The sequence below is a fragment of the Silene latifolia genome, chromosome 1 (assembly GCF_048544455.1).
Source record: "Silene latifolia isolate original U9 population chromosome 1, ASM4854445v1, whole genome shotgun sequence".
Lineage (NCBI taxonomy): Eukaryota > Viridiplantae > Streptophyta > Magnoliopsida > Caryophyllales > Caryophyllaceae > Silene > Silene latifolia.
This window is the reverse complement of record NC_133526.1, coordinates 6,010,764-6,038,313: the sequence shown is the minus strand read 5'-3', so window position 1 is coordinate 6,038,313 and position 27,550 is coordinate 6,010,764. Positions and strand designations below refer to the sequence as shown.

Genomic DNA, 27,550 nt, shown 5'->3' with positions numbered 1-27,550 from the left:
CCCGACTTCGCCATTCTTTGCATATACTTTCCTAACTACTACCTCCGATTCTTTGGAATTTGCCCCACTTTTTAAGATTTGCGACAAGTATTTTAATCAAATGGGCAATTCCTAAGAATCGGAGGGAGTATTCAAATACGTACATCCTTATGAAAAGATAAGAGTTACACTCGCAATCCATCTTCAAGGAATCCAAAACGCATATCCTAATAGTGTAAGGCTTACACTAAAATACTCGTAATCACTATATATGAGCTCTAGGCTCTCCTGAAAAAAAATGCTTACGGACTTCGATTTAAAAGCTACTATTCCAATTTCAAGTGTAGCTTACCTTCACATATTTATAAACCCGACTTTATGAGGCTCAGAATTACAGTAGAATTAAATTATCGCATAAATACACCCCCTGCTATAGCTGGAGAAATCCAAATGAAACACAAACATAATCTATACAAAACCTTTTTTCTTACTATACGCCACATCACTGGCCGATGTACCTTTACATAGATACAAAACCCGATCTAGGATTACTCGTGATTACGATAGAATTACATCACCACCAAAGAGTTTACAACATATGCTATTAACAGCAAAAGAGTTGCCAAAATGAAACATAACAGAATTTACACAAACCTTTTCCCTACAAGGATGCCAATAGATCTCTCATTTCTGTCGCAGAAGGGACATTCTCGGTGGGGTAAACCTTAGCAACTAGTTGTGCAAAGCTTTCATACTTGTCTAGAAACTCTTTCTGCATTGCATAAGATGCATTAAGCAACTTTGGTCAATTTTATGCATTAGCGTCTCCTAATATATCAAGAGTTACAATGTAAAATTGGCACGCATGTTTTTATTTTTATATTGAGAGATGTCATGAGTAATTTATCAAAACAAATATTTTTATACAATCATTGTTCAGAACTCATGACTATTGAATATATTTTGAGAAAAAAATTGATCAAAGTTAGCATCGTTTGTCCACCAAAGTCAAATGAGGAATCTATATAACAGAGCAGAATAGAATTGACGTTCAGAAATCTCAACAAGAAATAATAGACATTCATCGTTAATTCTGCTTACCTTGCATTTATCCCACAGAGAAGGCAACAACTCCTCTGAAGTCAAGTTCTTCTGCAATTTTTTGTACATTGATTGGATGGATTTGTCAACCTGAATCAAGACCAGGCATAAATAGGGTGAGGTTTTAACAGATTATTCGGCAATCATCATTAACAAACTTTAGGTTAAGTAAATCTTGGTTTTACTAACATACCCCAGACAAGCTAGCTTTCAGCACTTTCCTGAGATCCATTTTTGATAAACCCATCTGGAAGGGAATCTGAAGCGGCAAAAGATCGAAGTCAAAACCCAGTCACCAATCATTAATCATTTTTTTCTTATAAATTGCTAAAATCAAGAAAGGCGCACTTAACTTCAGAGCACAAATCATTAACCATTAATGAAACTAATAAATACTGAAGCAAGTAGCAACAGAAGAAAGATGGACAGTGAAAACAACAAAAACAGTGTCCCTCGCTTAGATCTGTATAAACAGGCTAAACACGCAATGAATAAAGGTGGCAAATCGTAATCCTTCCTCTTCAGAAATATTACGGGTCCTTTTCGTGTCCAAATGAAGTTATAGGATTAATTCTTGACTTTAAAAATGGTAAGTCAAATTGATTAATATGACTTACTACATTTCTTCGCCTCTTAAATGATGGTGCAGTTGACACAATTTGTGACGCAACTTTCATTAGAAGTCTTTCAAAGACGGCCTGTGCAGTGAAGATTGGCGTGCATCTGACCCCTATACATTGTCAACCCCCATACCTCTAATAGAATTAAACCTCTGAATCACTGTCCGCACTGTGGTATTGTTGTTACAAACAAGGGTGCATCAGATAAGAGTCTTATCATGACAAAGAAAACAATGGAAAAAGATATAGTACGCGGAAAATAGAGGAGTTTTTTCGAAACTGGTAAGCCGCCTAGGTTGTTGAAAGCACAGCTTTGAGGTTCACATTGTTCAACACATGATGCGAGGAGTGGGGAAAAAGAATTTGATGAAAGCAGAGCTTTGGAATTCCCATTTATCATGAAATACATGCTGAAGGAGAGCTGGAGAAAGACGAGACTTTTAACTGTGGTTTCAAGGACGCGATGGAATCAGGCAAAACGCAAACCACAGAAGGCGTAACTAAAAACTAGTGCCAAAAATCTCTAACTCCTGCACTCCTGCTGCCTGTAATTCTTTTTTGAGAGAAAACCTATAATGCTACTAACTCGGCTATTAATAAGATGCTTACCTCTTCCGGGGTAATGGTGTACATAAGATCTTCAATCTTTCTGGCAAATTGGAAGAGTCGTTCAAATTGCTGTACATAAGAACTCAAAGGAATAAGGCCAAGCATGACTTGTGAGATAAAACAAAAGGGCAGGACTGCCCAGAAATGATTCCACACAAAAGCAGTGAAAAGGTCAACTTACATAGTATATAATCATGCTAATATGACGAGTGCAAGCCTGCTCGTACGATTCGCTTGCTTGGTGATAAAACTTTGCTAGCGTGGGGACAACATTTGCAAGATCGTATAAACTGCAACAAAGTGCTTACACGTTTGGTTTCTTAAAGAGGATGCATAAGCAGAAAGTGAATGCAAAATTGAAGATAGAACAAATACCTATTCTGGAATGCAGCATAGTTCTCCAAAAGAAAAACATCGGCATATCGTTGATCAGTCTGTGCAATCTTCTCCAAAGTAACAAACATTATGCTGACCTGTTACAAAATTAGCCTCTAATGCGTTAAGGGTTATGCACATAGTAATTTAACAACTGGATAGAACGACTATAGGGGCTAAGTGGAGTTTTTAACCACATAAGGTTGACTATACACTGTACTCTGTAAGAAATAATGAGTTCAGCATCATCAAAATAACTATACTTTATGACTATCATGACAAATCAAACATCAGGCTAGCTTGTACAGATCAAAGATGGAATAAATGTATATTATACGCTTGCTGTACAAAAGACTTCAAAGAACGCAGTCAGACACCATAATTAAGTATTCCATATGCTGAAGATGCAACCTCATCTGTTTTATTATTTGCTGTTAATCAAGCAGTTAGAGTAAGTCGGGAGTCTTCGTCTCTTTGATCTCGAAAATAATTTTTAGCACCAACATATAGACGAAATCAATTCGCAGAGCAATATATCCATTTACTTTTAATAAATACCGTTTGTCTAGTGACCAGTAGCACAGCACTACAACATTGAAAAAAAGAAAGAAAGAAAGAAAAAAACTACTTCCTGAATATTTATAAAATGGTCACTCACAAATTTTGTGTAGGCCTGATCAACCAAGTCTCTGGATTGTCCCTGAATGTATTGTTCCATACGAGTTGCAAGTGTAGCAAATCTATCCACAAATAAATTACGCGATATTTAAGTTGTGATGTTATGGAATAACCCAACACAAAGCAATGAAAACATTAAATTTACAACACCATCCTTAAAAACCAAAACCATTCAGGAAAGTAAAAACGTGGATAATAAATAAAGGATCATGCATTTTTCTGGCTAACTGATGAGAACTAGTTGAGATAGCATGCATAGACATTCAGAATATCTTTTTTCTTGAGGAATTTCCAAAAATAGAATCACAATAAAAAAAATATTGAACAGAATTACGATCTCAACTCAACTGCTCGTAAGGAGATGGGGACACGGTGAAATCATAAACTACTCATTCTTAAGACCAGCTTCAACCAAACGAAGCTAAAGCACCAGACCAGGTCAGCAAATAACACAATAAAAAATTGATCAACACCTTGGGATATATGATAAGACACCCATCTGCCGGACATTTCTCTCATTTCTTTCAATCTGATGACAAGCTTCATCAACAAACTGCAGGAAATGAATATAATGTGATGAGATCAGCAATGATAAAATAAATGCAACATGTCCAGGGGCAAAGCTTACTCTGCTAAACTGCATGGAAATCCTTGATTCAAGATCACCAAGCAAAAGACGAACAAACCCTGCTGCGTCAGCTTTTTGACCAGATAAATAACGTTCTGTAGTGCCATGCATGGAGATGCATCGCAACGGATCAATTTTGTAGGCCCAATCCACAACAGCATAGAAATCTTCCTGAGATTAATTACAACATAATATGGTTGAATAACGCAAAGCGTATGGGATACAATCACGCTATAGTGGACTATTACCATTAAGACTCTTAGAAGGAAGGTTGCATCAAAAAGCGATTTTTTTTCCTATGGATGCGTACATCAGAAGTCTAGTACCCATTTGTCACTCATGCTCTTAGATTCAATATTCCACCTCCCTAAATGCCTTAAGAAAAAAAGTAGTGAGGACAAGAACACCGACAAAACAAAAGAAAACAAACTTTCTGCAGTGGTTCCAAGTTACAAGTCACAAGTCACAAGTTCTTCAAAAAGCAAACCCCACAAATCCCCAGCCCCAGATGTAGCATTTGGCTACCGACAAACAATATCTTTAAAAATAATATTTCAGGAGAAAACGCTAAAAACGACAAAATTCAATGAGGCGACCTAACAGTACCTCCCTTCATCCTTTCAGCTCTCCACGCAATATGCAGATACCAGAAAAACATAAGATGCTGTTTTATACTAAAAAACCCAGGGCTAAAAAAAATTACGGCTATATTATAAAAAAACTCGGAATCTTTACCCTTCTTTTCAAAGGATGTAAAAGGCTTACAACGTTTTATGCTTTCCGATATGTCTTCTGTCCAACTAAGTAGAAGATTTTGTAAATCTAAATCCTAAAGTGCACCAACCCAGATATTACTACAGGGGAACGGTTGTGTAGCAGGATACCGTTACGCACATTTTCTTCTGTGAAAAAACTCTTACCAGAACCCTCAAAGGCTACTGTTTGTGACAATGTTATAACATTACCGCAATGCCTAAGAGGAGACCGTAATGACATTGTGTCTTAGAATTCACTGGCACTCAGCTCCTCGACAATACAATAAGCACAAAGAGGTTTATGATCCGTTACAAATAATAAAGGGATGCACATAGTCCCAATAAGATTCAAGTATTCTGACATATTTCAACCATTCTCTACAGTAGAAACAGCAGACATCAAATAGCAACACTTACAAGTATATCAGATTATCTGCAATTTCGAGTCAAAAAAATTGAATACTATCAAGAGAAGTACCTGAATTCCATCAAGCAACTCTTGAAGGCACTCATTGAGAGCTGCCAACTCCAATGAATTTTTACCTAAGCAAGATACGGAAAAAATTCTGAGTAATACTTCATATATTGAGAACGAAAAAACCTAATTTGAACTGAGAAGTATATCTAAACAACTAACAGAATAGATCATCTTTCCAGACAGGTGAAAAATCAGTATTTAAACTGATAAGATACGAGGTCATGTTAAGGTCGCCAAATATAACCAGCAAGATATTTTTATTTTTATTTTTTTACTGCACAACTTAAATCTAAGCAAACGAATACATAAATACAACCCAAATGGATCAAGGTCAGGGCGTGGAAAGCTGAGAGTGAACAATGCATCCGCAACCCTAAATGCAACTCAATTTCGTACTTCCAAAGAAGCTAAGCTAATATATTCTTTCAACTAGCAAAGCTATATTGGGGGAGTTTGATGAAGGGGTTAGGCCAGAAGAGTTTAACCCGTGTTTAAGTGATACATGGTCCCTCATTTCGGCATCAGTTGTATGGCAAAATTGCACCAGAAAACAAGAGGAAGAAAATGCTAGAGTAGAAAATGTTAGATACCCGATTTGCTGTCATTGTCATCTATATCTAAAATCCCAAGATCATCGTCATCAGCATCATCTACATCTGATGTAGACTTTTTACCATTTGGTAATGTTCCAGGTGGGTTGAGTGCAGGAACTTCAAAGCACATGAAGTGGGCAAAGAAGGAGCTCTGAGATTTAAAAGGTCCCAACAATGTAACTAACACTTTATAGATGGAAGAAAAGTTGTGGAGTAAGAATGAGTTGGGAAATAACCTCATCGACAAGAAGTGGGACAAATATTGTGAGCATTTTGGCATAGGCTTCCGAAACTGCTGTGGTGTCCGTATTGCTTACAGCTTGACCAACATTAGCATTAGGATCTAACCAAACGGTTGGATTTCTAGATGCTTTAGTGCTGGCTCGAAGCTCATTAGCAAACTCCCGAGCCTGAAGATTAAGTTAGCAGTTTTCCAAACAGACCATTAGGTACACAGAATAACCAATTCTTGGATGAACTACATATGAGGAACACAAATCATTATTTACATTTACTAGACACTACTCACTAGTTGATATGGAGTATAAGAATAATCCAAAAGAAGCAAAGGTGACACCACTGACTCACTACAGCCTACAGTATAAAAAGCTGACGCCTCAAAAATTGACTCAGAGCCGGCCCGATAGAACCCAAAAAATAAGTGAACCGAAACTGACCCAAGATTAAACTGATACCGACAGCAACCTTATTTGTTCCAACCCAAACCCGACTTGAACCGACCCGAACTGTAACCTGATATTGACTTAACCCGATGGAGGACCCAATGACAATTTAGCTTAATGATAGTCCAAATAATACTAAATTGACATTTAATACTAAATTGACATTTATCTTTGATTTTTTTCACTTAAAACTAAAAATAAATACAAGATCAATCATTTTAACAAGAACTTATTTATCCAAAATTGAATACATAAGATAAAATACATGTTGATAACCTCATCCGATACTGACCAGAACCAAACCCGACCCAACTCGCCACCCGAAATGACCTGTAATTGACCCAAACCTGTTATTGACCCACACAACCCGAACACGATATGACCTGACACTGGGTCACCCATAACTGACCCGAGTGCCACGATTGCCACCTCTATTGACAGCACAAAAACATAGTTCATATATTAATTTGGTTTTGATTATGATTTTTGAGAAACGGCCGGTTTTTACAAGAATCAGTCAATACAACCTACAGCTTAAGACCTTCCCATTCTATCCTGGAAAGTAAATTTGTTTCCTGCAGGAAAAATTCCCCCTTAACCTCAAAAAAAACATTTGAAATTAGAAATTTGACGAATAGCATGTCTAAAGTACTTTAAGCGGATTGATTTCCTCACCTCTCGACGGAGAAGCAGATTGAGAGAGCTGCAGTATGCCTTCCTCAATGGACCCAAGCAGTTCTTATCAAGGCTCTGCAGCATCACATGAAAGTATAAGAGGACACTTAAATGTAACAAGTAATTACATGATTATAGTATTTGGTTTTAGCACCTTCAGATGTTGCAGAAGCCGAGCATACGTCCTACATTTGTATCTCAAGTCAGCATGGTCAGGTCGTTTTAACTGTCCACGCTACGCAAGGAGGATTCAAGTGGTTAGAACATACATATCACAAGGCACGATTTTTGTAGGGCTAATAGAGATGTGAATATTTTTACACCTGAGAAAAATAACTCTTGTCACCTATCATGAAGTCCACCAAGCTAGCAAAGTAATTCCTCAAGAATTCAGATGCTCTACGAACAAAAGTGCTCTTCAGCTTCTGAAGTTCTGCTTTCTTCTCTCTAACCTGAAATATGTTCAAAACAAACGGAACAAAGTATATTCAATAGGTGATCCTTATACAATCAAAATTAGGAGAGAGGGAGGGGGGTATCATCACCGTTGCAGTGACTATATAGAAACAAAAAACAATATAGGTGTCTTAAGGAGAGTGGTTATGAGTTTTGATCAAGCCTCAAGAGGTTTCAAATGAAAACATGCACGGATGCACCGATAGTTTCTGGATAGCAAGTATGACATAATATATTTGTTTTCATCTTAAAGATTCTTGTCATTAATCGATGTGCCTTATGGTCAATCTCCAGTCCTCAACAACTCCTAACAATTCCAGAACTTGGACTTCTATCACGTGTCCGACAAAGTAGAACTTCCCAAACAAACAACACTAAACATTCAAGGGAAACAGATAAACATGCAAGTATTATAATTTTTCAGAGAGAAACATTGCCGAAATAGCATCTCCTTGCTATTACTAACGTAAACTTTACGTCTTTAGCCTCATGAGTCACATCTCATTGAACCATGGAAGGAGATCTGCCTTCTCCCAAAGAGTGTCAAGCGACTAAAATGAGAAGAAGCATTGCTTGGCAGTGGAAACTCATATCTTCTGCTTAACAGCTATTTATATGAATGAACTACAGATAGGACAATTTTCCCAGCGGGATAATTAAAAAGCCATCATATTTGTACGACTTAAAACAAGCTTTTCTATAAGGCTGTAATCCATAAGCCTATACAGTTACCTTAAGTCCGTAGCCCATCAAGTATGCAAACATGTCCACAAACAACATAGAATAGTGTTTTGAAACAACAGAACAAAATATATGGAACATACAGCTCGCATGCTTGCAAAAGAAGGGTCCAAAGTTGGGACTTCTAAACCACGGAGAGCACCACTAAGCCACTCGCATGCTTCTATGTTTTTAATCATGTTTGCTTCATCGAAGGAACCACCTGTCAGACATGATGCATACTAGATGCAGAGATGAAATCAGTTTATACTGACAACTAAAACAAACGAAGAGGTGTGTAAACAAGACAAGACATACCTCAGAAGGAACACGGAGTCGCTCAAGAAGCTTCTCAAGTTCTTCAATCAATGCTTTATTATTTACAGATTGCATCTCCAGCTTATTATTTCTGGTTTCTATCTGGACAACACAAACAATGGGTGAGGGAACAAACTTTAGTAGACGTTAATATGTTACCATTGTATGCAATCGATGTGATTAGTCAAGTATAGGATTTTACCAAATTTTAATGACATATGAAACCACACTAACAGAATCAGTAGTATTAATGTATTATTGTTCACACATGAATGCTAAAAAGTATCCTCAACAAAATTTAAGTTTTGTTCCCGGGTTATTAGCCCAGTTCCATGTACTTTTTGTGAGATTCTATTTTAGCGAGTAGAGGAACAGAGGATCCTCAACAGAATTGTTTGTGTCTTTCTTTCCATCGTATTTATGTTGGCAGTACACAAGAGGCTCAAATAGTCACATCAACTTACCGACTCAATGTCTTCTCGCATGTGCCTGAGTTTCACATTGAATATACCCAGCCACTCATCCATATCATCCACACAACTTAGTGCATTATCAAGACCTATTAATACCTGCATGAAAAAATAGCTAGCAAATTATAATGTGTAATTGATAAGTCATCTCTAAATAAACCACAAATAACATGCAATATTGCATCTTCTTCTAAGGGTTTTCTTGGAATTGGGTACTTATTAAGAGTGTAATAACTAAGGAGGGTCAGACAGGAGGTAAGTCAGATAACAATGGTTGTGGAGAAAAGGGGAGGGGTAATAGTTACACCATAAGAAGAGTTAGAATAAAAGGAGACATCTGGACACCACCAAGTAAACCACACTCAATAGTGGATAGCCTAATGTCATGCTCATAACAATTTAATGAACAGTGACTCTGTATACTGACACACGGGTTAGCATATTGTCTTCTAAAGTTCTGCCAAATGATTTCCAGCCGGAATACCCAAGGTCCACCCACAAATGTTGACTTCCATAATTACTACTTCCCTTTATTTCCACAGCAAAGCTGCACATTGTAACCCTTTATTATGGTTTTTTTTACTTTTTTAGTCAACAGAGTTTATTTTCGTACATGACCCAATCAGTTCGATCATTTCGCCAGTATTTCATTGTTAAACTCTTTGCAGAACGGAAAACCATTGGTGACCTCCTTGACAGCATGAAAAAAACAAAAGCCCTGTCCTCCCTCTCTATCTAAGGGATAGAAGGACGGGTCTTTGGCGTTCCCTCCAGTTGCGGCGCCTCACAATCGCAAGTCCATATGCCGTTTTCCCATGCATTTCTTAATTAGTGGTTTGATATTTTAGGGTGTCCTCGATGATGAAATAAAGATATTCTGGGGAGGGGGTCGGGTATATAAGCTTGTAATATGAATTTATAACTCAACGTACGAGCCAAGAGAATTTTAAATTTGCTTTGAGGCTGTGGCATTCAAACAAGAAATAACATAAGGCCACAAAGCCCTTAAGGCAGCCACGGGGAATTTACCAGCTCAAACAACAATATAGGCTAGAAATTGCTGACACAGCAATCAGCATATCTGCATAGACTACATGTTTCCAGATATGTATGATTAGGATTAGCTGATTACCTCCTCAACCAAGGGTTCTGTTTCCAAGATAGCATGCACATTAGCAGCTTCCAAAGCCTGAAGTTCACGCTTAAGCCTTTCAGAAAAAGCTCCTGCTTCACCAATACCCATGACATAACTGCATTTTGGAGTAAATTAAGATCATAGTATGTTGACGAGATTATAACGCTGTTTCCAAAAATTAGTCAGTTGATTTCTTGGCTGTATCTACCAGCAACATACAAGGTCTATGGAACTAGGAAATTCAGGCAACCACAAAAAAATAAAAAATAAATCTACTAAGTCGACGACTTGAATAGAAGGTTACAAGTTACAACTGACAAACAATAACTTCAAAAGCATCTAAGAATGTATTTTTCTACAGAGGTTTTGCAGTACTACAGAAAAACATATGTTTAACTTATCTATACTAGCAAGGTAAAACAAGTTTCCAATAGAAAGAAAAAAAAAAAAATTAAAAAAAGATCACTGTACGGGCTAAACCCTTTGACACGAGGGATATTCTCAAAGGACGTTTCATGAGGAATTTTCATTCCCAATGGAGTCGAAGAATTCTTATTCTTTGGTCTTGGAATATATAACACAAAATAACTCGCTAAACCCTATGAACATCTTATATTGTGAAGCAGTACTCGTTCAATAACATTCTCTACGCAAGTTTTATTCAAGGTCACCCGGAAAAAGTCTCTCTTGATTTTCAGAACAAGGGTATAATAACTGTGTACATCCTAGGGCTGTCAATGAGACGAGACAGCTCGCGAGCTACTCGAGATCGGCTCGGTCAAAGCTCGGTCAAAGCTCGGCTCGTGCGAGCTCGGCTCGGGCTTAGCTCGAGAGCTTAACGAGTCAAGCCGAGCAAAGGCTGGCTCGACTCGAAAAGCTCGCGAGCGGCTCGAACTTGTGTGATTACATAAGATATTGCTCATATTTTATAAAAATATTTTATCATGATTATATTTTTGTATCACATATATCAAATGTCTCGCTGATTTGTCAAATATTTTTATATATAACCTTTGCGTCTTGTTATTGAAAAAATCGAAAGAAAAAAAATAAAAAAATAAACAGTTTTATATAGGCTCAATTTGGGCTCGAGTTTGGCTCGAGCTCGCGTTAAAGCTCTCAAGCTTTATAACAAGCACATTTTTTTCAAGCTCGGATAAGCTCGAGATCGGCTCGAGCTCGAGTTTTGGTTCTTGAGCACAAGCCGAGCAAGGCCAAGCTCGGGCTCGGCTCGGCTCGTTAACACCCCTAGACTACATCCTATACCCCATACCTTGCCATAGGTGGACAGGGGGTAACCTTTGACAGTTTGACGCATCGGGATAATGTTGTTGAGCATGTGTCCATAGAAGTTAGCTTTGGCACGCTTAATGGAAAATGCGTTCATTAGATTATTTATCAAATAGGATTATATTTCTAGCATTTCTCGGGTCCTTGGGTCCCAGGGCGTAACTAATTACATGTAAAACTGCAGTAGAGGACTTTTTTTGGTAATAAGTGTAGGATATCAAATTTATCAAATTCCTACTTTGGTGTCGATCACACAAAACACAAACTGAAGAGTGATAAAACCACCAAAAAATCAGTAAAAAAGCAAAGAAAGAAAGAATGCATACGTGCCAAGAAGAGCTTCCATGTCCTCCTCCTCAGCTTGGGACACCAGCTCCTTCTCAACAGTCACCGTCATGTCCCTCTCAGTCACCGTAGTAGGAACATACCCATCATCTAAATTTACCTGAGTGGTAATGGTGGTGGTTGGGGTGTGCTCCTGTAGTGCATTGGGGGTGAAGAAAATTGAAAGGTTGATACTTAAAAGTTGTTTGACACTCAACCGCACAAAAAGCATGCATAACAGATAGCAAAAGATGGCAAGTTCAAATTGAAAAGAACATGTAAGATCCCATCAGCCATCGTCTACTTGTTTCTTTTCACCCCAGATACCCATTTTAAATATATTCTGAAGAAGCTAATAACTGAGGCTGTGCATGTGCATGTGCCTAATATTGTTCACTTGTTCTATGGTTCACTTGTTCTTGTTCTAGATTTACACAGCCTAAAGACTATTTACAGTAACAGACCTTGTGGATAGGAATAGAGCAATAGTAGCGGATAATAGCTACGTTTTATGAAGTATGCTTTGCTGGTAAACGGAAAGGGTGAAAGAGATAACTGTCTCAGATGGTGAAAAAATAATAAATGCAAACTTGTAGGCAATGTGAACCAAAAAAATTATCTTGGCAGAAGATAGGAGTCCAAGACACAGTAACCAGAGCTCATATCATTAGAAAGATACAGTAGACGAACTAATGCCGTACAATACCAACAAGAAATCATCCCAAAACCTCTCAGTTCTCAAAAGGATCCTGCGAACTAGTTAAGTTAGTAAAGGAAAATCAGCACCCACAGAATATATCATACATCATTGACTTTGAGGGTGTATGAAATCAAACATATGCAGGCACTAGAAGTCAAGGTTTCTCCACGATGAGGGGTAAAAGGGACCTACCTAAACTCACATAAGTAAACCACATGATTAGCATATTTAAAATACGCCTACATGGATTAAGCAAAACCTTCCAGCTTTGACCACACTCAACTTCAAACTATAAATGAGGTCCCAGATTACATGACCATAGGGGGATCATCATAATGAAATTAGTAGATACCAGGGAGAAGAAATAGAATTAAAGTGAGAAACGATGAAGAAAAAGGGTCAGCGAGAATCAAAACTCAAAAGAAATGTACAACAAGCTCCAGCACAATCGTCCATATGAATCGTGGACCTCCACTCAGCCCTGCCCAAAAGCCATATTGTCATCAAAATCAAATTAGATTCATGTCGCCCCTAGTAAGCCCATTTTTTAGGTATGTCTGGCCCTCTCACAAGTCACAACTTCATTTCTCCATCCTTCAATTCTCCTGAATGGTGCAGCATTCGATCACCTTTGCACATAAAACAATGCAAGCAAGTTTCCTGCACCTTATCTTCAATAAATGAAACTCACAGTCAAGAGTCCAAGTTCCATTTTTTAAAGCTATAATATAATTTGGCAAGCCACATGCTTCACCTAAATAGGAACTTGTCTTTTCTTCCTTTTGAAGATAAGATTACCCTCGATATTTTGCCAGTATAATTACCCATCTCTCATTTCGTATATGGTCGTGACATTCAAAATGTCCTTTGGTATATGAGTGTCACATCCATGGTGTCTTTTTGTAGATGGGCGTATCCATAATATATTTTCGTACATGGGCATCACCCCCTTGGTGTCCCTTATATAATAGGGTTATTTCATAAGAATAATCCAAACTATTCCTCAGCTTCTCATATTAATCCAAAGTACAATTTAACTCAGAATAATCCCAACTAGTACACGTCTCTACCCAAAAAGCACCAAGTAACCAATTACCTGTGAATCAGGTCAACCCCTTCAATAAAAAAATAAATCATTAAAACAATATAACCCAAATAATAATGACCATGTATTTCTTCAACTTCTAAACTCCTACCGTCATCAACTCACCGCCATTCACCAAACACAAAAATCACCGCCACTCACCCCTTCCCCTCATCGCCCTCCTCACCACCATCTTCACCGCCCTCCTCCAATATGCATCCACTCTAATTACCGGTCCACGCATGTCCCCTTCCGAATGCACCACCATCGCATCCCCCCTCCTCCACCACTGCCACCCAAACTTCACTGACATCCACCTACTATGTGAACCATAACAACCGCCATCACTTTCGCACCGCCACCAATTTCCGCCGGCAAATTCTTCGCATTCCCCGATAGTTCCTCACCATTAATATGCAACCCTTTCAAATCATCTTCCTTATTACAACCTTGAACTCCCACCTTTCTGATTATCAAATTGATAAACAAGAGAGTGATTAATTTTAATTATTGGGTTTTCGACTTTTCGCATCTGGATATTTCTCAAATTAATATCTTCCAAAAGAGGCTGCTGTTTTGGTATGTATAAGAATGGCGGTTGTGTGAGGGTGCGGTTTTGGCGGATCAGCGGTGGTGTGAAGGTGGATAGGGTGATGTTATGGCAAAATGGTGCGTGGGTAGGTGGTGGTAGTATGGAGAAGTGAATAAGTGAATTGTCAGATTGTCAGATTGTTGGGTGAATTGGAGTTGGAAGGATTTTTTTATTTTTACTTTTGTTTATTATAATTATTTTCATGCCACGTCATTAGCAGGTCATTTTTAACCTGATATAACAGGTTAAAATTGGCGGAGTCTATTTTGAGCAAAGGGTATGTAAAGTTGGGATTATTCTGAGTTAAACTGTAGTTTGGATTAATATGAGAAGGTGAGGTATATGTTGGATTATTCCTATGAAATAACCCTATATAATATTGTGCTTACTTATCAGGAATACAAATTGCACTTAACACCACTGCTGAAAAGTTTGTATCACCTACAGAACAAATTAATTTGCTGCTCCCTATCATATACTATAGCAGGCCCAGCTAATAAGAAACCAGAAGTACACGATATTGAGGACGTAACAAAAGCAGATCCATATAACATTGCTATTGTCTAAAGAGAACTTGAAGAACTAAAATTTATATTCTAAATTTATCATGTCATAGTCATACATACCTTCGCCCAAAGAGCCATTTCAACAACATCTATTCCAACAACCTTCGGTAGACGGCCAAGCATGTCTTTGCCAACATTTAGAATACAGAGTAGAAGACGGTTTCTGTCCACGCAATCACAAGCATGAGTTGTAAACCCAACCGAATGAGCTCTACGGAGATTAAGGACTTTGAAAGTAGTACCTGTCATCAATGTTCCTCATGGTCCACTGTGGAGGTGCGACTGTTTGATTCCTGAGGTTGTCAAAACCCTGAGGAAAGAAATCAAAAGCAAAACAGCAAACAAGTCATGGAAAATACAACAGAACCACAAAGTCGCATGACCCAGAAAATTTTTGCACATAGGTAAAAAGGTAGATGTGCAATACCAGAGTAAACGTACATCCACTGGGATCATTGCTGTTAACTTCCACTTTCGAAAGATGCTTCAGCTTGTAAATTTTTGCTGGCTTCAAGAGCAATGATAAAACAATGAAGGTAAGTTAGTCGAGTTTTGAACTCATATACCGTACTAACCGTGGCTGAAATATACCATTTGAAGTCTCGAACCTAAATCGGCAGCATTTCAATAGATTACCAAATAATTTTTCCTACGTCTAAGTTCATCATAGTTTTGCCATCAATTTTGAACCTTCAGCACCAGCTGACTATAATTTTTCAACATGATCTAAAAACATTTTTAATCTAGCAACCTGAGAAAACTATCATTTCAGGACTTGTTTAAACAACTATCAGAGAAGGCAAAGATTGCATAAAAAAGATATACTACCTCCAGAACACCGCCATTTGAATATTTTAAAACACGAAGGAAAGCTTTTGTCCTCTCGGCCTTCTGTTTTACTGCATAAAGTGACATTGATAACAAATTTTAAATACTTCGACAATAAACTATAAATGACAAAATATAAAAAACATGGAAACATGGGTGAATAGTATAATGGTAAATTAGAATCTATAGATCCAATACATCAATTTAGAAACCAGATAATTGTGTAGCGTAGTACATCCACTACACATCCATGTAGGGCAGACTCCTCACCATTGTTCTAAATCCAGGTCCTATTATAAGTATTACCTCTCATTCTTTGCATTTGAACCAATTTCAAAATTAGCGTCCCCTATATGTTTAAAAATGGTGCAAATTCAAAGAATGAGAGGAAGTAAGGTGTTAAATGTTAATTTTAAGTGTACTCTTAACACAATACTCGTGCCCCTGTAAATTATGACAATTATTATTCTACAGACTTCAAAGCAGTAGACCTAGAAGTGCTTTTAGCCTAGACACAGTCACGTGATAAAAAGCAGCACATATGTGGCACCTCACTCTCTCAACGGTGATGCAGTATATTCCTTATTGGCAAAGGTTTATTGGCTTTCTCGAAACTAAAAGAGCAACAACTTCTACTTATGAGACTTTTGCGCTCGAAAAGGATGTAAATCATTTTGAAAATCTGTATTTGTCATACAGTTTCAGTTGTACTGAGCAATTTTTTTCTCCATTTTTCGTATGGTCATGCATCCATAGTAACAAGTGCATCTCCAACAATAAGAACACGTTGGAGAGCACCTACAGAGCTCTGATTGTACCTGCTGTTAGTTGTTTCATATAGTAAACAGTTTTGGTGACGGGCTCTTAAAATTGTACCTCGCTGGAGACCGCCTCACCAAAATTCCTTCGAATTTTTTCAAAGTAAATTATCCAAGTTTCTACTATAGTACTATCTACAAGTCTACGACACACCACTATCGCAGTCATATGAGCTCAAATTCAATCTAATATGCGTTCACAATGACAAACTAATACTTTAGATCACCTAGTAAACCACTTAGAGAGATCCTAGTGTACCTTCTCTCAGCTGTATCATAGAGTAAGTGTGAACAGCTTCAACGAGGAGCTGTTAACACTGTCCCTCACCGTAATACTATCTCGCTAAAGTTCCTCCAAATCTTATCAAGCTAAATTATCCAAATTTCTACTAAATTACAATATAGAACACAATTACGCAATTCCCAGTCATACGAGCTCAAACCTGATCTAATATGCAATCACAACCACAAACTAATGCTCAGATCACCCTGTCGAGCACACTTAGAGAGCTCCTATAGTACTTGCTCTTAGCTGTGTGATAGAGTAAGTGTTCAACGGTTCGACGACAAGCTCTTCAGGCTATACCTCACAGTAAGCCCGTCTCTCATAAGTTCCTCCAAATCTTATCACCTTAAACTCCAAAATTCCTACTAAATTACACAAGCTAAAATCCGACCTAGTACGCAATCACGAACACAAACCTAATCCTTCAAATCACCGAATTTTGCCGTGAACATATAAATCAGTCAAATATGCACCTACGATTCTCACATCAATACAAGCTCAAATCCGATCTAATACGCACTCACGATTCCAAGCTAGTGCTCCAGATAACCTTGTAGAGCTCTTAAAGAGCTCGTATGGTACCTGCTCTTGGTTGTGTGATAAAGTAATTGCCAACAGTTTAAACGTGGAGCTCTTAACAGTTAACACTGTACCTCACTGTAAGACCGTCTCACCGAAGTTCCTTTGAATCTAATCAAAGTAAATTTCTACTGAATCACTATGTACAACACAAAACTCTCATAGTTGTATGCAATCACAATCACGAATTCACGATCACAAACTAATGCTTTAGATCACCTTGTGAGCACACTTAGAAGGCTCTTATATTACTTGCTCTTAGCTGTGTGATAGAGTAAGTGTAACGATTTCGAAGCAAGCTCTTAAAACTGCCCCTCATGTAAAACCGTCTCCCCCAAGTTCCTTCAAATCTTATCAAAGTAAATTATCCAAATTTCCACTAAATTATTGTCTACAGACTACACCACACAAATCACAGTTACCAACAACTAAGATCAAAAACTAATACTTCGGGAGTTCAGATCACCTAGAAGAACACCTAGGAAAGCACTTAGAGAACACCTATTGTACTTGCACTGAGCTTATTATACCTTCTCTCAGCTGTGTCATAGAGTAAGTGTTAACAACTGCGACAAGGAGCTCTTACACTAATACACTGTCCCTTGCCATATAACCGTCTCACCGAAGTTCCTCCCAATCTTATCAAAGTAAATTCTTCAAATTTTCAACTAAATTACTATCTAAAACACAATTACACAACTCTCAGTCATACCAGCTCAAATCCAATCTAATACGCAATGCTTCAGATCATCTTGTAGAGCACTCTAATAGTTGTTCTTAGCTGTGCGACAGAATAAGTGTGTAACGATTTCGACAACAATATCTTAACACTGTGCCTTACTGTAAGACCGTCTCACATAAGTTCCTTCGAATCTTATCAAAGTAAATTGACTAAATTCTCCAAAATTTCAACTAAATTACTGTCTACTACGGAGAACAACATAATTTCACAATTCTCAGTCAAACGAGGTCAAATCCGATCAAATACGCAATCAAAATCACAAACTAATCCTTCTCATTACCGAAATTCGCCGTAAACAAACAACGACTAAAACCACAACATCAACATTCATCAAACAGCAAAGAAAATAGCAAAATTGGAAGTAAAATTAAAAGTAAAAGAGGAATTAACCGGAGACGGCAAGAACCCTAGGTTTGGCCATCTGACGACCTAATTTTCCAGCTTTTCCCCAAACTCCACGACTCTTAGCGACACGGATAGACATGATGACCTTCTGCTTAGTATCTTCAATGGCGACTTCACATGCTCGTCGCAACTCTTGGTCGTCTGCACTCGATTTCGCCATTGTTGTTGTTGTTAGCTGGTTGATTGTTGTTGAAAATGAGTTGATAGAAGAAGAATGGAAGATCTAGATTGTCGGAGATTTTGATTTTTACGAGTTAATGCACATGTTTCCGATTTCCCCGTTGTGTGCTGTGGACATTGTGGACTAGTGCAAATATTTTTGCTTACCGTTCCTTGAACGGTTGATTTGGCACTCCAATACTCGACCTGTCATTTATTTACTTATTTTATTTTTAGACCGTCTCATTCATTTCATTAGGAATATTTCTTTATGGTTATTTGATTACGTAATTTATTTTCGCAGTACGTTTTTTACTCAATTCAGTACATTTTACACAAAATTTTCCATTTGCATACCCTTTGTTAAAATAACTCACCAAGCAATTCTCCCAATTCCTAACAATTAAGCATCTTAATTTAGTTATTTTTCTTCAATTATATACTGTAATTGAATGTAAAATTAACTAGATTTCTTCAATTGTACCCTAATTTGATGTAAAATCAACTAAATCAATTGTAAACCCCAATTTCTTCAATAATTAGGGCAGATAATTGATTTTACACTCACAAAATTTCTTCAATTACTCTAATTAAATGTTTAAATTAACTAAATCAATTCTATAACACTAATCTGAATTCTAAAAACATAAACAAGAATGATTGGAATAAGGAAAAGAGCTAGGAGCGTTCATGTGCAGACAAACTTTTTGGAATTCACCGTCATCGACTTGACTGGACATATAATATTGCTTCCAACAATTCATTTTCAAAGGGCAATGGTTTCGGGCTTTCGTCAATGGTATTTAGGAAAGGGGCATGAATTCATGATGGTGGACTGGTGGAAGGGACACAGTAGAGGCCGACCGTGGGTGTTTGGGGCTGTTGTGGTAGCTAGAATTGGAAGGAGAGGAAGTGGTGCCATGGTGGTATTACGTTTTGAGTTTTTTTTCTCTCTTTTTCTTCAACGCAGTACAATGAGGGAGATAAATGAGAAGGGTAAAATGGTCAAAAGTGTACTGTATTGAGTAAAAAGTGTACTGCGAAAATCAACACCCTTTGATTATCATCCACATAATTCACTGTCCACTTGTCACTCAACAATATCGCTCATAAATAATTCTCTCCCTTTTTATAGGCATTGTGTCAAAATCAAAGATAAACAAATGATCGGAACGAAGGGAATAACTGATAATAGTAAAATAATGATTTATTTAAGTGTAATTGGAACTTAACTCATCAGGATGCACTTTAAATATTAATAATGTGAATATCCGAGTCTTGTATACACACTCACATAAATTGTATCAGAGTTTACATGTTTTTGGTCTAAGAAGCTTAGGCATAAGAAATTTTTCCGAGGTACAAATTTGTAATGATGACGGGACAAAGAAGGCATTGAAGTCGGTGTGGTATGGAAAGAGTCTACTACCCGTTTGCACAATTTAGTTGATTTTGGCCTTCGGCCTTGGTCCCTAGTGCCCAGTTTACAAATTTGTATCATATGATGCATATTTCTTGTCAGTTATTGCTCGTAATGGATGGTTTTTCATTATAAAGTGACTTGTCTTGTATGAAAATAATTTTTTAATGGTGTGTTTTACTATATTTTAGAAGATCAATAAATAGTTTAGAGGATGAGTAAATTAAAAAAAAAAAATACTCTGAAAGGCAAAAAAAAATACTCAACTTCATTTGTATTCTTATTATAACCTTATGCATTTACATTGTAGAAGTCTCCTTAAGAAAAGTGAATGTGATTCATCTTGGATCATTCTTTTATAGAGAGGTTTACATTGGCTCATTGTGAGTTGTGACAATGTCTAATGTTCGTAAGATGACCTAAATTAGAGAGTTTTAAGAGATTCATTTTATTGTTGGAAAAAAAAGATGCACTTCATACTCATCAAACTCAAAATGACATGTGTTATGAGCTTCAATATATGGAGAAAAAATGAATCCATTGAGGAAAACCGAAAGAGGAACAATTAAACAAGTGGGAAAATGATTACATTTGTCGGGAATATGTCAAAACCCCCAATTTTTATGTGTATCCAGTTTTATTTTAGAAATAATATTCTACAAAAATCAAGCTTTTAATACGGAATATTTTTATTTCACAATTATATATTTTTTTCCTAAGAATAACGAGTATAATATTTGATAATCGTATCTACCTTATCCCCTATAATGCTTACTAGTTTTCTTGCCCGTGCGTTGCACGGGTATTAAAATAATGTGTGATAAATTTCACAATAAAATGGAATATAGACATATAGTACATCGTTCATGTCTAAGATTTTATGTATGCCGCATGACCAACAAATAATTCCCGTTAACATAATATTGACATAAGAATAAAAGAGTGTTTGATTAAGAAAATACTTTTTTTTTAGGAAAATAAAACTAATATAAAGTTTATATATATGATAGTTGGACTGATAGTTTTTAGAATTTGTTCATTAATACCTGTTTGTTTTTCAATTGGTTAAGAAAAACAATAATATCTACTTTGCATAATTAACTCAATAATGCAACAAATCTATTTCTTTCGAATAACAACCATAATTTAATCATTGTTGGATCAAATTGTAATTATGTAAAAACATTTAGAGGTATTTAGAATGTTATATCTCCCGGTCAAACTATAGAAGTACGTTTGAATGTGAACCAAATTCTGACGCAATACTACACTCGTAAAGCATCAGATTTACACTCGTGACATGTTAAGATTATATAAATTTAAATTTCTATATAGAAAATTGCCTAATAAATCAAATTTACACTCTTAAAATACTACACTTACACTTGTAAAGCATTAGATTTACACTCGTGACATGTTAAGATTATATAAATTCAAAATTTCCGTCACAAAAAAATCAAAATTACACTCATAAAATATTACATTTACACTCATAAAACATCAAAGTTACATTCGTAAAATGTTAAAATTATATAAATTCATTGTTTCTGTCACAAGAAAATCAAAATTACACTCTTAAAATATTACATTTACACTCATAAAATGTTGAAAATGTATAAATTCAATTTTTTGTATACAAAATCGGCATAAAATCTGTCACAAAAAAATCAAAATTTCCGTCACAAAAAAATCAAAGTTACACTCATAAAACTCATACAACATCCCCCTTATACTAAAAGAATAAGAGATCTCCAATTTTCCCCGCCTAAATGAAAATTACTCTACAATTGGGCTTCATTATGTAATTATCTATAATTGGGCCATGTTTTTTAATTTCATTTACTCCTCCTTATTCAAAGTTCCAAACCAAAGCTTACATTCTCTTTTCGGAGTCTAACTTCACAATTTTTGACTATGAATACTATCTAAAGTATAAAATTTTGATAGCCGAAATTTAAATATATATATAGATTTGCTATGAAAAAAATTACATAAAATGTTATTTTTTTGATAAAAAGCGACAAGTATTAAAAGTGTAAACCTTCTTTTTTCTACCTCTTAATACTAAACACTATTAATAGTAAATTTTATAATTAAATTTTGATTGAAGTTAATACTATTACTAATAGTTAGATTCTAATATATCTATCTAGAAAACCGCGCATTTGCGCGGGATCTATACTAGTTACATTTGCACTCATAAAATCTGAAACTTAAAACTGCTTAATTATGGGCTACAGAGAGAAAGAAAATTTAGTTAGTGTATAGAAAATTGATTAGTGATAAAATTTTTTTGTTATTTTTGTTCCGGATGTAATTCCGGAGCAGGATTTTGACCACTTAAGCTTGTAGAATGACGTCGTTTGCTTGTCTCTTCCTTTCGCTCTCTCCTGTAAAGATGAACAAACTGAGGGCTCGGCTTGGTACCGAGCGTACTCACTCCGACGCTCAAGTCAGTAAACTTAAAGAGATAAGTTGCGTGTTAACTTGGCAAAGTATATTGTAGAGAGATAAGGGAGTTTATACCAGATTATTAGATGTTTTTCGGATCCTTTTCTCAATGAGAGAAGTGGAGTATTTATAAACTTTCACCTTTTGTCACGTAGTGGCCAAGTGGCCAAGTGACCAAGTGACTAGCAGGTGGAAAGACTATCTTACCCTCGGCCGAGGGACCCATGCCGAGGGGACTGGATGTGAGTACGCGGATATGCCTCTCGGCCGGCTAGTTGCCGAGCCGAGACCCAAGTGACAGGCCGACAGGCTTTGTCGGTTAGACTGTTAATACGTTGACTTGCTGTCTTTTAGCTTTGACCTTGCTCAATATGTTGACTCGGTCAGCGGGTGCAGAATATGCCCCATCAATTTTCAATCTCAACCATCCATTTCAATCCAACCATCCACATTTTTTTCCTTTTCTTTTTAATAATACTTAATCATTTTCCTCTCCATCCATCTCAACCATCCATTGAGTCTCTCCAATGGCCCTTAGAGGGACTTAGAGACTCAATGGAAGAGGTGGATTCATTAGAACTCCTGTCATATATATATATAACATCAACAATAATTAGTTTGCTCCATATAATTGAATAGTACCATTTTTTATGCATGCGAATTTGTCAGAAGAAAAGCTTGAAAGAGATGGTCTTCACTATGTTAGGGAAAGACTACTCTTACCCTTTTATGTGTTTTTCATGACTTTTTTTAATGTTGATCGTTGCCTGAATTGAATCTTAACCTTATACATATTTCTATAAGAAGTGTATTTAATTTACCTTCAAGCCTCATTCATATCTATTTTATTACTCGTGGTACCATTTTTACTTTAAATTGTAAAACAATCGCCCAATAAAGTTTTTTCAAAACATTTACTCATTTGTCATAATATGATATTTCGATTCGCAAATTAGCAGCACCTTTTTTTATCTTTTAATACTCCTTGAAAAATAGATATCAAACTTTGTACTTATCAATAATTTGTGAATATCTTATTTAAATTTTGATTAATATACTTTTATATAATGACAGTTGAATGTAAATAATATAATAATAAATTATCAATAGAAGTTGAAGTGTATTGTGAGGGAAATAAATTTAAAATTAGTAGGAGAAATACATATGACATTTGAAAAAAAAACTTCGTATTATGTATAATTAAATAAGACATTAGCAATAACAAAAGGCGTAGGGACATATTTCAGCGTTCATTTTACCCTTTACATGAGTAAATTCCATGTAGTCCGTATTATGCATGCACATTTGTCACAACCCAGTTCGGCCTAGGGTCTTTTAGCCTCATAATAACTCATTTTTTTAATCTGAATTGTTATAAAATTGGATATTATAAATATATCAAAGGTTTTTTTTCCTTCTAATTTAATAAAAAGTGAACAAATACTAAGGAATATTTTTTTAATATTAATAAATTATAGATAATTAATTTATTTTATGTTTTTAATAATAAAATTGTAAAATAATTAATTAATTCTCTCATTTCTAATAGGAAGATAATATTCCTAATTATAATAGAACAAATTTAAATAATTATTATCTCCTAATTCTAATAGTATAATTATGAAAAAAAAGCCTTAATAAATTATTAATTTATTTTTTATTTCTAATAGGAAAATTGTAAAATAATTAATTAATTCTCATTTCTATATTGCTAATTATAATAGAGAAATTGCAAATAATTAATTATCTCCTAATTCTAATGTTAATAGTATAATTAGAAAAAAAAAACCCCTCCTTTAGTTATATATATTGATTGATAGATTAATCTGTCTGAACATGTGTCTATAATAGTGTTGTTCATGTACGAAACATCCTATTTGTCCCGCCTATAAATTCACAAAGGTTCGGGCACAAGTTCGCCCAAAACTCGCTAACGACATATCCGTGGGCCAAAGAAAATCATACTAACCTGACACTTGTCCGACCCAAGCTTGCATTGGACCACCGCTAGCCTACAATAAGCCGTGGGCGTGATTGGTGACGAATTGCGTCGACCGAAACACACGTTAAAATACGTACAAAAATACATAAACAAGAACTTTAGATTCTGGAATCTCCAATCAAATTACCAGTGTGCTTAACAATGGCGGAAATGGATAAACAAGCTTCTCAAACATCCGACATCCCTTCTTCTCCTACACCTCTTCTTCAACCTGTAAGTCTCTCTTTTTCCCTCTTTATCCCAATAAACTTCACAATCATCGATTCATTATTCAATTTCAGTATTCAGTACGTACGTATGTATGATCAGCAGTGGCGGAGCTAAGATTTGAACTTAGCGAGAGCGAAATTTTTAGTAGTGTTGACTATTATAGGATTAAATTATACGGTGTTGACTTTGTTAAGCATTCAATTGTGCTACTTTTGAATACAATTGTGTTTATGATCAACAATCTAGGTCTTTTATGAGACGGTCTCATGTTATTTTAGTACGACGCCAACCTGATCATATTGGTTGTTAATTTGTTATTGTAAGCTTATCATGAAACCGTCTCATTTGAGAGAATTTGGGTATGATCGTCAATGCTTAAAAGCTAATGAGGCGGTCTCATGCTATTTTAGTGCGAGATTAATCCCTTAAAACTAAAAAATCCAATCACCTCACTATATGATCGATCGCTTACACAATCTTATCATGAAATCGTCTTATTTGAGAATTTGGGTATGATCAGTCTCAATGTCTCATGCTATTTTAGTGCAATCTTATCATGAAATCTTATTATATTTCACTCCCCGTTTGTTTTTCAATTTTTCTTTTCAATTTTTTTTTTCGCATTTTGAGGTGTGCGTTCAGCTATGGACGGTTCCAAAGGATGATTCATGTCAGCCGACCCCAAGTCATTTTGGGATTAAGGCTACGGAGTGTTTATTTACCTATCACCTTATATTATATGAATCGCTCATGCAATCTTATCATGAAACTGTTTTACATGAGAATTGTGTATGATCAAGGCTTGAAAGCTAATGAGCCCGTCTCATCCGAGAATTTAACTAAAATGCTGTCAATTTATCAATCACCTCAGTATATGGATTCTATCATAATCTTATCATGAAAGTGTCTCATCCGAGAATTTGTGTATGATCTCAATACCCGGAGCTGATTCCGAGAGTATAGACGTATAGTGTTGACTTTGGGTGAATCAGATTATTGCTGTTTTAAAAGTGAGTTGTAATTGGGTGGACAGTTTTTGGAGGTGATGTGCAAAACCTCGGGAATTACAAGACGGTTTGCCCCTGGAACAAAGGCAGGATTTGCCTTGTCTTTGATTAATAATAAGCTTGATGCTGGTGCACCTCTTGGGGTGTATATCGAGGCGGTTAAGGATGGCGAGGAGTCCATTAATTTCGGTCCTAGTTCTGTTCTTCTAAGTTATGGAACTGCCTGGAAGTTGCAGACGGTTTTGGATGGGCAACCAGGTATATAGCTCATGTTCTTTGTCTTTGATGTCTATTTTACTGCCTCTTGTTGTCTTGTTGTTTGGATCTCAAACCTCAATACGTCGATAATTGTCTTGTTTTGAAGTTTGAGGGAACAATCATAGTAGTAGTCGTTACAAAGTTTGTCGTATGGTCGTGTTTTGACTCTGGCTGTCAATTTTATTTGTTTTTGCAGGTGTCAAGAAACGCGAAGGCACTCAGGTAATGACATTTCTCTGTACTCCCGGTGTAATGGTTAATTAATCTCTGCAGTGAGTTGTGTGTTTAGTGTATGCATGTGTGTTTGGATTGAAGGATTTGGAGGGAAAAGAAAAGGAGGGAGAGTACGGGATTTAAAATCCTTTGTTTGGATATCAAATGAGGGTGGAGGGAAATGGAGGGGGAGGGATTTTGAGGGATCCAATTTCCCTCCTCCAAGCCTAATCAAAATCTCTCCACAATAGGCAAAATTTGGAGGGAAATTGTATCCAAACACCACACCCCATTCCCCCTACCCTTCCCTTCTCTCCCTTTCCCTTCCCTCCTTCCCCCTTCCCTCCCTTTCCCTCCACTTTTGCTATCCAAACACATTTTTAGGGTGTGTTTGGATAGCAGAAAGGGAGGGAAGGGGGAATGAGGGAAAAGAAAGGGAGGGAAGGGGAGGGAGAATGGAGGAAAAGATTTTCCCTCTAAATCCTGCCTTTGTTGGAGAGAAAATAATTTGGCTTGGAGGAGGGAAATGGAGGGATCCATTTTCCCTTCTCTCCAAATCACTTCACCTCCATTTTGCTAACCAAACAATGGATTTCTCATCCCTTCAAATCCCTCCCCTCCCTTTCCCTCCAAATCCTTCGATCCAAAGTTTGTTGTTGCTCTGTGTAATCATTTCAGACTCTTCACAACTATGATAGTATTGATATGAAGTACAGTTCGACTTATGAAACTGCTGTTCGGATGACATTTAGTCTGGCCGCTAATTACTATCGATGACCTGAAACTGTCAGCTTAACTTGGATCTTCATCTTGCAGACCTTGAATAAACCATTGTCGAAGAAACAAGTTTCGGAGCAATCAATCAATCTACTGTATGTTGGAAAGATACTTCTTGTATTTCTCTTCATTTTCTTGCTTGGCAGCGCATTTATAATAGTCCTTGAGAATCTACCAAGGCTATTGTCGCTCATGAACTCGTCCTTGTGAAGTGTAATCTGTTCGATTCAAGAACACTTATTTTTGCAGTGTAAACATTTCCTATAATGCACCTGGTTTAACCAAGAAATGCATGTTTCTTGTATTTTTTTTGGAAGAATGTTAGCACTGTCATACCGTATCTTTATTTTCGTGTTTTGGTTTTGAATGTATTTATGCCCATCAAAGAGCCACTACAATACCAACATAGTGATTAGGAAAATAATTAGGACCGCCTTTTCTCTGAACAAAAATACTCACCTTTAGCATAAAATTGTAGTTCTCATCACACTAATTTGAGTTTGTGATGGCCACTGGAACGGGGTGGGAAATTCCATACGATAGAGAATTGTGAGAGTCGTAGTGGC

General features: G+C 36.4%; 2 protein-coding genes across 3 annotated transcripts; one reads left to right on the top strand and one right to left on the bottom strand.

Moving 5' to 3' along the window:
- Positions 1–430: 430 nt before the first annotated feature.
- On the bottom strand, positions 431–18,844 carry LOC141594986 (exocyst complex component SEC3A). Of its 2 annotated transcripts, none has more exons than XM_074414965.1 (25): positions 18,473–18,844; positions 15,658–15,728; positions 15,257–15,337; positions 15,072–15,139; positions 14,890–14,992; positions 11,890–12,041; positions 10,271–10,388; positions 9,133–9,237; positions 8,669–8,770; positions 8,455–8,592; positions 7,498–7,626; positions 7,329–7,409; positions 7,175–7,249; positions 6,053–6,226; positions 5,814–5,967; positions 5,224–5,288; positions 3,991–4,161; positions 3,836–3,915; positions 3,343–3,424; positions 2,685–2,782; positions 2,491–2,599; positions 2,310–2,378; positions 1,274–1,339; positions 1,081–1,170; positions 431–751 (listed from the first exon to the last, which is right to left on the bottom strand). In XM_074414965.1, exons 1-25 carry the CDS (start codon positions 18,645–18,647, stop codon positions 641–643), a joined length of 2,667 nt encoding a protein of 888 aa, XP_074271066.1. In that variant the 5' UTR covers positions 18,648–18,844; the 3' UTR covers positions 431–640. The 2 variants fall into 2 exon arrangements, with proteins under 2 accessions (XP_074271066.1, XP_074271072.1); XM_074414971.1 differs by having other exon boundaries at positions 11,890–13,546; positions 14,632–14,992; positions 18,473–18,815.
- A 5,720-nt stretch (positions 18,845–24,564) lies between these two features.
- LOC141594958 (uncharacterized) lies at positions 24,565–27,303 on the top strand. Its single transcript, XM_074414940.1, has 4 exons — positions 24,565–24,732; positions 25,763–25,994; positions 26,191–26,216; positions 27,024–27,303. Exons 1-4 carry the CDS (start codon positions 24,661–24,663, stop codon positions 27,192–27,194), a joined length of 501 nt encoding a protein of 166 aa, XP_074271041.1. The 5' UTR covers positions 24,565–24,660; the 3' UTR covers positions 27,195–27,303.
- Positions 27,304–27,550: the final 247 nt, after the last annotated feature.

Bases quoted from the DNA above. Each gene is read 5' to 3' on its own strand.
- LOC141594986 (XM_074414965.1), bottom strand. From the start codon at position 18,647: ATGGCGAAATCGAGTGCAGACGACCAAGAGTTGCGACGAGCATGTGAA. The intron at 15,729-18,472 runs GTTAATTCCTCT...CACTTTATGCAG, and splicing joins TAGGGTTCTTGCCGTCTCCG to TAAAACAGAAGGCCGAGAGG. The intron at 5,289-5,813 runs GTATCTAACATT...TATCTTGCTTAG, and splicing joins TGACAATGACAGCAAATCGG to GTAAAAATTCATTGGAGTTG.
- LOC141594958 (XM_074414940.1), top strand. From the start codon at position 24,661: ATGGCGGAAATGGATAAACAAGCTTCTCAAACATCCGACATCCCTTCT. The intron at 24,733-25,762 runs GTAAGTCTCTCT...TTGGGTGGACAG, and splicing joins CTACACCTCTTCTTCAACCT to TTTTTGGAGGTGATGTGCAA. The intron at 25,995-26,190 runs GTATATAGCTCA...TTGTTTTTGCAG, and splicing joins GGTTTTGGATGGGCAACCAG to GTGTCAAGAAACGCGAAGGC.